The 10886-nt window shown below is 48.1% G+C and overlaps 1 protein-coding gene across 1 annotated transcript; it reads left to right on the top strand.

Annotated features, from left to right (window-relative positions):
• The first annotated feature begins 222 nt into the window (after nt 1-222).
• MEAK7 (MTOR associated protein MEAK7) lies at nt 223-10632 on the top strand. Its single transcript, XM_075848137.1, has 8 exons — nt 223-410; nt 703-853; nt 1461-1694; nt 2004-2151; nt 6128-6568; nt 7207-7325; nt 7981-8160; nt 10208-10632. Exons 2-8 carry the CDS (start codon nt 716-718, stop codon nt 10322-10324), a joined length of 1377 nt encoding a protein of 458 aa, XP_075704252.1. The 5' UTR covers nt 223-410; nt 703-715; the 3' UTR covers nt 10325-10632.
• Nucleotides 10633-10886: the final 254 nt, after the last annotated feature.

Below are 10886 nucleotides of genomic sequence, written 5' to 3'. Positions count from 1 at the left end.
GGGAGGAATGTACCTCTAGTATTATAACACGGGGGGGGGGATGTACCTCTAGTATTATAACACGGGGGGGGGGATGTACCTCTAGTATTATAACACGGGGGGGGTGTAGCGCTCAGACTGGTTGATTATATAATGTTTATTACGGTCTCTGGGAGTGGAGGGTTACGTTTATAATCTCCAGTGACAGGTGAGCTATAATTTGCGCTGTCGTCCTCCGTATTTGTGGTGATAACATTCTCTCCTGTGTCACCTGTAAATATGGGGGAGGGGGCGGTGGCCGCTCCGTCCGGACCAAACAAACTGATTTTCTCCCGGTCACAGACTTTACTTCAGCCGCTCCGCTCCGTTGAGCTCCCACAATTCACTAGCAGAACTTTTGCTGCAGCTGTGGATGTGACTGGAGTCGTGACGTAAGTTGGGGATGGTTTGCTCTTCGTTATGGGGGAGGGGCAGATAATGGCGGAATCTGCCCCGGGGTAATATTTATTACGTCGTCATTCATGGAATTTCCATTATTCGTGGTATGGATCGGTTCTCCGGATGAGCGGCCATGATGGGGGTATTGATCTGTAGTGAGTGCTGCCCGGGGGTCCATCCAGTGCCCGGCCCCCTCCCCCTGTATATCTGCTGTGTGCGGTCGTGGTCGCCGCGGCGCGTTCATTTAGTCTCTGACGTTCATTTCTTGCCCATTTTGCGGTTCAGGTTCTCGTGACAAATGGGGAACGCGGAGAGCAGCGGCTACCAGAGACGAGTGGCGAGAGTGCCCCCGGCGGAGCTGGCTGACATAGAGAGAAGCTTCACCAACGTGACCAGAAACCCAGGCAAGAAATGCGCAGAGCTGACGGCGTTCCAGGTGAGACGCGGCGCCATCCCCTCACCTACAGCAGGCAGCGCAGGATAACACCTATAGTTCGCTGTTATCATGGACCTGAATAAGCTCCAAGCTCTCTGCTTGCTGTTAGTGAATGAAAACATTTTGCTAGGGCCTGAAAACCTGCGCTGACCTAGTCCTGCATACAGCTGAGTGTTTGTTACAATGTATCCGTGTGGGTAAGAGCACAGGGGAGATGTGTGCTGCTGCTGTGTTCGTGTCAGAGGATTGTCTATACTGATACACTGTAGCAGACCTTCCGCTATGTGCAGGACTAGGTCAGGATGAGTTTTGGATGTAAACCAGAATGTTTCCAGTCACTGACCGCATGCAGAGATCTTAAAAATGGCGAGGAATTAAAATACAAAGTCTATTAGGAAATTGTAGGACTTTTTATTATACAAGGATTACGTTTTATTTGCAGAAGACGGGACACCGGCCCTTTAAAACACAACATGAGGGGGTTGTTTGTGTGCAGAGACTCCGCCCTCTGTGCAGTGACTCCTCCCTCTGCGATCGATCACCGCTCTCAATATTATAATGGTTATAATGCTGCACTTACCCAGAATCCTCTGCTTCTGCCTCCCAGGATTCCATTGGGAACTCCCTCCCCGGCTCCGCGTCTCGACGCATTTTTCACGGAATACAGAGCGTGAATATAACCGGTAAGACGGCGGCGTCCAGCGCAGAGGTGACCAGGGAGCAGTTTGTTGTGTTCATCATTGACCTCCTGAGAGGGACGGCGGAGGAGAAGAGCGCTGCCATAACGCCAATGATCCGGGCTGACAACAGCGAGCAAGTAACGGGACCGCAGGTTCAGCAGGTGATTGTCGGTCTCGTCCCTCCTGTAGAGAGAACAGTGGGGGAGGGGCTGCGGTGATCCGGACACTGTAATCCGTCTTATCATAGTGTATCGGCTGCGGGGGCTGTCATGTGGACGTAAAATGATCAGTACAGCAGCGATTACAACTAATACATTATAATAACGCTGCGAGCGGGGGAGGGGTGACGGGGGAGGGGTGACGGGCGGTTTCCGGTGACTTCCCTGTGGCTGTTCCGGTTCACCAGATGTTTGTGTTACGTCTCCCCGGCCGCGCGTCTAAATCTACGTATTTTTTTTTCTCCTTCCCAGTTCCTGGAGGATTTGATTGGCGCCACAATTCACGTGTTACGTCAGCAGAACGCGCTCTCAGGGTGGAGCATTGAAAACACCCGGGACCTCGACTCCGGGATCCGCACCCTGGCGACGCAGCTGATGTCACCGCTAAACAGCCCGAACGGTAACTAGCTGTAAATGAAGGGTTAATGATACCTGACCGGAAACCAACAATAACCGCGACTTAATGTATCGAAAGAAAACGAAATGCCCCCCCCCCAGCATTATAGGAACTCCGCCATAATAACCACCGTATCCACAATGTATGTACACAGTGACTCCACCAGCAGAATAGTGAGTGCAGCTCTGGAGTATAATACAGGATATAACTCAGGATCAGTGCAGGATAAGTAATGTAATGTATGTACACAGTGACTCCACCAGCAGAATAGTGAGTGCAGCTCTGGAGTATAATACAGGATGTAACTCAGGATCAGTACAGGATAAGTAATGTAATGTATGTACACAGTGACTCCACCAGCAGAATAGTGAGTGCAGCTCTGGAGTATAATACAGGATGTAACGCAGGATCAGTACAGGATAAGTAATGTAATGTATGTACACAGTGACTCCACCAGCAGAATAGTGAGTGCAGCTCTGGAGTATAATACAGTATATAACTCAGGATCAGTGCAGGATAAGTAATGTAATGTATGTACACAGTGACTCCACCAGCAGAATAGTGAGTGCAGCTCTGGAGTATAATACAGTATATAACTCAGGATCAGTGCAGGATAAGTAATGTAATGTATGTACACAGTGACTCCACCAGCAGAATAGTGAGTGCAGCTCTGGAGTATAATACAGGATGTAACGCAGGATCAGTACAGGATAAGTAATGTAATGTATGTACACAGTGACTCCACCAGCAGAATAGTGAGTGCAGCTCTGGAGTATAATACAGGATATAACTCAGGATCAGCACAGGATAAGTAATGTAATGTATGTACACAGTGACCCCACCAGCAGAATAGTGAGTGCAGCTCTGGAGTATAATACAGGATATAACTCAGGATCAGTACAGAATAAGTAATGTATGTACACAGTGACTCCACCAGCAGAATAGTGACTGCAGCTCTGGAGTATAATACAGGATGTAACTCAGGATCAGTACAGGATAAGTAATGTAATGTATGTACACAGTGACTCCACCAGCAGAATAGTGAGTGCAGCTCTGGGGTATAATACAGGATGTAACTCAGGATCAGTACAGGATAAGTAATGTAATGTATGTACACAGTGACTCCACCAGCAGAATAGTGAGTGCAGCTCTGGAGTATAATACAGGATATAACTCAGGATCAGTACAGGATAAGTAATGTCATGTTTGTACACAGTGACTCCACCAGCAGAATAGTGAGTGCAGCTCTGGAGTATAATACAGGATATAACTCAGGATCAGTACAGGATAAGTAATGTAATGTATGTACACAGTGACTCCACCAGCAGAATAGTGAGTGCAGCTCTGGAGTATAATACAGGATATAACTCAGGATCAGTATAGGATAAGTAATGTAATGTATGTACACAGTGACTCCACCAGCAGAATAGTGAGTGCAGCTCTGGAGTATAATACAGGATGTAACTCAGGATCAGTACAGGATAAGTAATGTAATGTATGTACACAGTGACTCCACCAGCAGAATAGAGAGTGCAGCTCTGGAGTATAATACAGGATATAACTCAGGATCAGTACAGGATAAGTAATGTAATGTATGTACACAGTGACTCCACCAGCAGAATAGTGAGTGCAGCTCTGGAGTATAATACAGGATGTAACTCAGGATCCGTACAGGATATGTAATGTAATGTATGTACACAGTGACTCCTCCAGCAGAATAGTGAGTGCAGCTCTGGAGTATAATACAGGATATAACTCAGGATCAGTACAGGATAAGTAATGTATGTACACAGTGACTCCACCAGCAGAATAGTGAGTGCAGCTCTGGAGTATAATACAGGATATAACTCAGGATCAGTACAGGATAAGTAATGTAATGTATGTACACAGTGACTCCTCCAGCAGAATAGTGAGTGCAGCTCTGGAGTATAATACAGGATATAACTCAGGATCAGTACAGGATAAGTAATGTATGTACACAGTGACTCCTCCAGCAGAATAGTGAGTGCAGCTCTGGAGTATAATACAGGATATAACTCAGGATCAGTACAGGATAAGTAATGTAATGTATGTACACAGTGACTCCACCAGCAGAATAGTGATTGCAGCTCTGGAGTATAATACAGGGTATAACTCAGGATCAGTACAGGATAAGTAATGTATGTACACAGTGACTCCAGCAGAATAGTGAGTGCAGCTCCGGAGTATAATACAGGATGTAACTCAGGATCAGTACAGGATAAGTAATGTAATGTATGTACACAGTGACTCCACCAGAAGAATAGTGAGTGCAGCTCTGGAGTATAATACAGGATATAACTCAGGATCAGTACAGGATAAGTAATGTATGTACACAGTGACTCCAGCAGAATAGTGAGTGCAGCTCCGGAGTATAATACAGGATGTAACTCAGGATCAGTACAGGATAAGTAATGTAATGTATGTACACAGTGACTCCACCAGAAGAATAGTGAGTGCAGCTCTGGAGTATAATACAGGATATAACTCAGGATCAGTATAGGATAAGTAATGTAATGTATGTACACAGTGACTCCACCAGCAGAATAGTGAGTGCAGCTCTGGAGTATAATACAGGATATAACTCAGGATCAGTACAGGATAAGTAATGTAATGTATGTACACACTGACTCCACCAGCAGAATAGTGAGTGCAGCTCTGGAGTATAATACAGGATGTAACTCAGGATCAGTACAGGATAAGTAATGTAATGTATGTACACAGTGACTCCACCAGCAGAATAGTGAGTGCAGCTCTGGAGTATAATACAGGATGTAACTCAGGATCAGTACAGGATAAGTAATGTAATGTATGTACACAGTGACTCCACCAGCAGAATAGTGAGTGCAGCTCTGGAGTATAATACAGGATGTAACTCGGGATCAGTACAGGATAAGTAATGTAATGTATGTACACAGTGACTGACTCCACCTGCAGAATAGTGAGTGCAGCTCTGGAGTATAATACAGGATGTAACTCAGGATCAGTACAGGATAAGTAATGTAATGTACACAGTGACTCCACCAGCAGAATAGTGAGTGCAGCTCTGGAGTATAATACAGGATGTAACTCAGGATCAGTACAGGATAAGTAATGTAATGTATGTACACAGTGACTCCACCAGCAGAATAGTGAGTGCAGCTCTGGAGTATAATACAGGATGTAACTCAGGATCAGTACAGGATAAGTAATGTAATGTATGTACACAGTGACTCCACCAGCAGAATAGTGAGTGCAGCTCTGGAGTATGATACAGGATATAACTCAGGATCAGTACAGGATAAGTAATGTAATGTATGTACACAGTGACTCCTCCAGCAGAATAGTGAGTGCAGCTCTGGAGTATAATACAGGATATAACTCAGGATCAGTACAGGATAAGTAATGTAATGTATGTACACAGTGACTCCTCCAGCAGAATAGTGAGTGCAGCTCTGGAGTATAATACAGGATATAACTCAGGATCAGTACAGGATAAGTAATGTAATGTATGTACACAGTGACTCCTCCAGCAGAATAGTGAGTGCAGCTCTGGAGTATAATACAGGATAAGTAATGTATGTACAGTGACTCCACACATCATGTAGATTATTTATCTGTAACACGGGGTCAGTGGGGGAGATATTGTATTTATTAGCAAACTCCATCCAAAAGCTGAAAATGTAAACCTTCTGTTGTCTTTTACTTGTTGAGCCCCAGGTCATCCATATAGCCTCAGTGTCTGCTGCAGTGTGGAGAATATGGGATGTACAGGATATAGCAGTACTGCAGATATTACTGAATCCAGCATTAGAGCCAGGGTGCGGCCCCTGGGGTAGGGAGGGACACAATGAGCTCCAGAGTAAATGATTCCTCCCCTTCCCTGGTAATAGATGGAGGACAGGCGGTCGCTTTAGATTCCACCTGTAGGACCAGGTCAGTAGAAGTTGTGGCACTGACCCCGGTTGTTCTCTGATCGCAGGTGGACAGTCGCTGGAGGCTCCTGAGCTCTCGTCCTCCCCCATATCCAGCGTGGCCATGGAGGACTGGCTCTACAAGGTTCCCATCATCTCCACGTTCCTGAGAGTCGTCATCACGTTGGGCCTCTCCATCCTGAGGGAGAATCTAGAAGGGCAGAAAGATGTCAGCAGGCTGGTGCCGCGGTGCCGCAGGGGGAGGGCGCCCTCCTTCACCAGCCTCCTGGACCTCCCGGCCATCATGTACCTGAACTCCCACCTGCCCTCCGACATGCAGCATAAATGGCGGCTGCTCTTCTCCACCCAGGTCCACGGCGAGAGCTTCTCCCAGCTGTGCGGTCAGCTGGTGGACCAAGGACCCAGCCTGTTGGTTCTGAGGGACTCGGGCGGCTTCATCTTCGGAGGATTTGCGTCGCAGAACTGGGAGGTGAAGCCGCAGTTTCAGGGTGAGTTCTCTGCATCTATTTACCGTGTGTCACAACATTCGCTCCGGCCAATCACAGCGCAGCCTTCGTTGTTACAGCGCGGTTTAATAAGTACTTTGTTAGGACACTTCAGCAGATCAAGTATTTCCATTCATTACTATTTTCAAGATTTGTTTGCTGTCAATGACTTGAAACGTTACTGCTTATATCTAGAGGCTGACAACCTGTGCTGCTCTAATACATCTCACAACTGAGGGTTTGTTACAATTGTATCCAGTGTAGACAATCCTCTGTGAGATTAATAGCCTGGACTCCAGATTGATACATTTTACTTGCACTGATACATTGTAACAAACCCTCAGCTGTGTTTTGCTCAGAGAGGATTGTCTACACTACATACAATTGTAACAAACCTTCAGATGTAAGTGTTAGGTCTGATTGAGGTCCTTGTTTGTAAGCAATAAATGTTCCTATTTACTGACTGCAAGCAGAGATCTTGAAAATTGTGAATGTGAACACAGTCTATTAGAAGGCTGCATGCATTTTCATTAGGACTGCACGAGTCCTTTAAGTTACAAGTACGGAGAACATATTGCTGTAAACACTCTGTGCTGCTGTGGCACGCTGCTAATCTCTCCATTGTGGCTTCTTCTCCTCAGGCGACAGCAGATGCTTCCTGTTCACCGTGTTGCCACGTCTGGACGTTTTCGCGTACACGGGATACAACGATCACTACATGTACCTGAACCACAGCCAGCAGACCATGCCCAACGGACTGGTGAGCGCTCGCTGGGTCTGTCTGTACCAATCACTGTCCAGGTGACGGTCGCGCTCTGATGCGCTGCCACTCTGGTTGGGGATTTATAATGGGCCCTCTCCCCTATAGGCTGCCAGTCTGGGAGTTTTTCACGCCGCACGTCAGTTGCGGATGTTTTATCGGTCTCCGATTTATTTTCCTAATTTGCTATGAAACGGGTAAAATCCACGTCGATATCTGCATGTAACACGCTGGTATTTTGTTGTGGATTTCAGGCCACTCAACAGCAGGCGGGCACATGAGCTTACAATTTAGTGCCAGCCGCAGGTCGCTGACCTCTGGGGTAATGCACTGCAGATGGTTTCTGGTGCTGCAGTTACCTGTAATCACCACAAGATGGCAGCAGGTAACATACAGAACACAAGGCGCCTCCGTCTTATGGTCTATAGATCTAATATATTACACCCCAACACCCCCCCCCCCCCGATTGTGTCCACAAAGCTGTAAGCAACGCAGCAGTGCTCAGGTTGTAAGTATCCCCCCCCCCCGCAGCCTGTGCAATGTATGGGACACAACCGAAGGGGGCAAACTGGACCGAGGGGGCGCTAGAAGTGGCAGCGGGACATTATATATAAACCTCCATCACTGATCAGCTGCTGTTTGTACGTCCTCGCAGGGCATGGGGGGGCAGCACCACTATTTTGGACTTTGGATTGACAGTAATTTCGGAAAAGGCCACAGCAAAGCAAAACCGCGGAGTACGACGTATAACAGCCCCCAACTGTCTGCCGGAGAGGAATTCTCTATAGACTCCATGGAGGTGTGGGCGCTCGGGGATCTGCCGGAAGAGTTACAGGTGAGACGAGGAAAATACTGTCCCTATACTGCACCCCATAATCCCTGCGTGTATATACTGCACCCCGCTGTCCCTATACTGCACCCCATAATCCCTGCGTGTGTATATACTGCACTCCGCTGTCCCTATACTGCACCCCGCTGTCCCTGTGTCTCTATACTGCACTCCGCTGTCCCTATACTGCACTCCGCTGTCCCTGTATATACTACATCCCGCTGTCCCTGTATATACTGCACCCCGCTGTCCCTATATCTCTATACTGCACCCCGCTGTCCCTGTATATACTACACCCCGCTGTCCCTGTATATACTGCACCCCGCTGTCCCTGTATATACTGCACCCCGCTGTCCCTATATCTCTATACTGCACTCCACTGTCCCTGTATATACTACACCCCGCTGTCCCTATATCTCTATACTGCACTCCGCTGTCCCTGTATATACTACATCCCGCTGTCCCTGTATATACTGCACCCCGCTGTCCCTATATCTCTATACTGCACCCCGCTGTCCCTGTATATACTGCACCCCGCTGTCCCTGTATATACTGCACCCCGCTGTCCCTGTATATACTGCACCCCGCTGTCCCTATATCTCTATACTGCACTCCGCTGTCCCTGTATATACTGCACCCCGCTGTCCCTGTATATACTGCACCCCGCTGTCCCTATATCTCTATACTGCACTCCGCTGTCCCTGTATATACTGCACCCCGCTGTCCCTATATCTCTATACTGCACTCCGCTGTCCCTATATCTCTATATTGCACCCCGCTGTCCCTGTATATACTACACCCCGCTGTCCCTGTATATACTACACCCCGCTGTCCCTGTATATACTGCACCCCGCTGTCCCTATATCTCTATACTGCACCCCGCTGTCCCTGTATATACTGCACCCCGCTGTCCCTGTATATACTGCACCCCGCTGTCCCTATATCTCTATACTGCACTCCGCTCTCCCTGTATATACTGCACCCCGCTGTCCCTATATCTCTATACTGCACTCCGCTGTCCCTATATCTCTATATTGCACCCCGCTGTCCCTGTATATACTACACCCCGCTGTCCCTGTATATACTACACCCCGCTGTCCCTGTATATACTGCACCCCGCTGTCCCTATATCTCTATACTGCACCCCGCTGTCCCTGTATATACTGCACCCCGCTGTCCCTGTATATACTGCACCCCGCTGTCCCTATATCTCTATACTGCACTCCGCTCTCCCTGTATATACTGCACCCCGCTGTCCCTATATCTCTATACTGCACTCCGCTGTCCCTATATCTCTATATTGCACCCCGCTGTCCCTGTATATACTACACCCCGCTGTCCCTGTATATACTGCACTCCGCTGTCCCTATATCTCTATACTGCACCCCGCTGTCCCTGTATATACTGCACCCCGCTGTCCCTGTATATACTGCACCCCGCTGTCCCTATATCTCTATACTGCACCCCGCTGTCCCTGTATATACTGCACCCCGCTGTCCCTGTATATACTGCACCCCGCTGTCCCTATATCTCTATACTGCACTCCGCTCTCCCTGTATATACTGCACCCCGCTGTCCCTATATCTCTATACTGCACCCCGCTGTCCCTATATCTCTATATTGCACCCCGCTGTCCCTGTATATACTACACCCCGCTGTCCCTGTATATACTACACCCCGCTGTCCCTGTATATACTGCACCCCGCTGTCCCTATATCTCTATATTGCACCCCGCTGTCCCTGTATCTCTATACTGCACCCCGCTGTCCCTATATCTCTATACTGCACTCCGCTGTCCCTGTATATACTGCACCCCGCTGTCCCTGTATATACTGCACCCCGCTGTCCCTATATCTCTATACTGCACCCCGCATCCTCTTGTAATGTTTATACTTCCTTTGCATGTTTCTGTCAACTTCTGCTTCGATGCATTGTGGGAGATGTAGTGCTGGAAGGGGAGTTTCTATTTGAACAATGACTGTTTGCAGTCCCATGTAACTGTTGTCGTACGTCTCTGGGTTCTGTCTAATCTTTGGTGTAAATTCTCGTCCAGGCCAAGAACAAGAGGAGCATCCTGGACGTAGACCCGGAGGCGCAGGCGCTTCTGGAGATGACGGGACGGACACGGCAGAGCGATGGCCTGCGAGATAAAGACGACGACGGAACGTAGAAGACGGTGGATGAGAGGACAACGTGTCCGGTACAAGTATAGACTCACGACTACAGGTGACACGTCTGAGACCCCGGGGGCTTCTTCCCCCTGACATCATTATTCTCCGGTCCTGCAGTTACCCGTGTTCACCACAAGATGGCAGCAGATTTGCGCGGTGCTTTCTCTGATCCCCGTTTTCCTGCGTGTCGGATTTTAGAGACAACGTTTTTATTGCTTGTATTATTTAATATTCCGTCGCCTCCGGTTCTCGCTGCTTTTAAGGTAATTACATCTATTTTATATATAAACCGTATAATAAAACTAAATCTGGCTCCTCCCCCTCATTTGCATACAGTGATGGCAGCTTTAGTTGTACGCTCGGTCATCTGCTCAGTGTGGACCCTCCCCCCTCATTTACATATATTGTCAACAGCCACTAATACGTGGGCGGAGAATACGCAGGAAGGGGCTGAGACGTAATAAATCGCGTCCACGCGCTGTGGAAAAGACCTGTGGTGCAGAATAGTCGCGTCCCGCGGGAGGGGGAGATGTTTGATTTGCTGCAGAGATAAAATACCGA

Source organism: Rhinoderma darwinii, unplaced genomic scaffold, assembly GCF_050947455.1.
Source record: "Rhinoderma darwinii isolate aRhiDar2 unplaced genomic scaffold, aRhiDar2.hap1 Scaffold_2041, whole genome shotgun sequence".
In the NCBI taxonomy this organism is placed as follows: Eukaryota; Metazoa; Chordata; class Amphibia; order Anura; family Rhinodermatidae; genus Rhinoderma; species Rhinoderma darwinii.
Note: the sequence above shows the minus strand (reverse complement) of the source record. Positions and strands in the feature narration are given on the sequence as shown.

Excerpts from the sequence above, each read along its gene's own strand:
- MEAK7 (XM_075848137.1), top strand. The coding sequence starts at position 716 with ATGGGGAACGCGGAGAGCAGCGGCTACCAGAGACGAGTGGCGAGAGTG. Across the intron at positions 854-1,460 it reads CAGAGCTGACGGCGTTCCAG|GATTCCATTGGGAACTCCCT; the intron begins GTGAGACGCGGC and ends TCTGCCTCCCAG. Across the intron at positions 8,161-10,207 it reads ATCTGCCGGAAGAGTTACAG|GCCAAGAACAAGAGGAGCAT; the intron begins GTGAGACGAGGA and ends ATTCTCGTCCAG.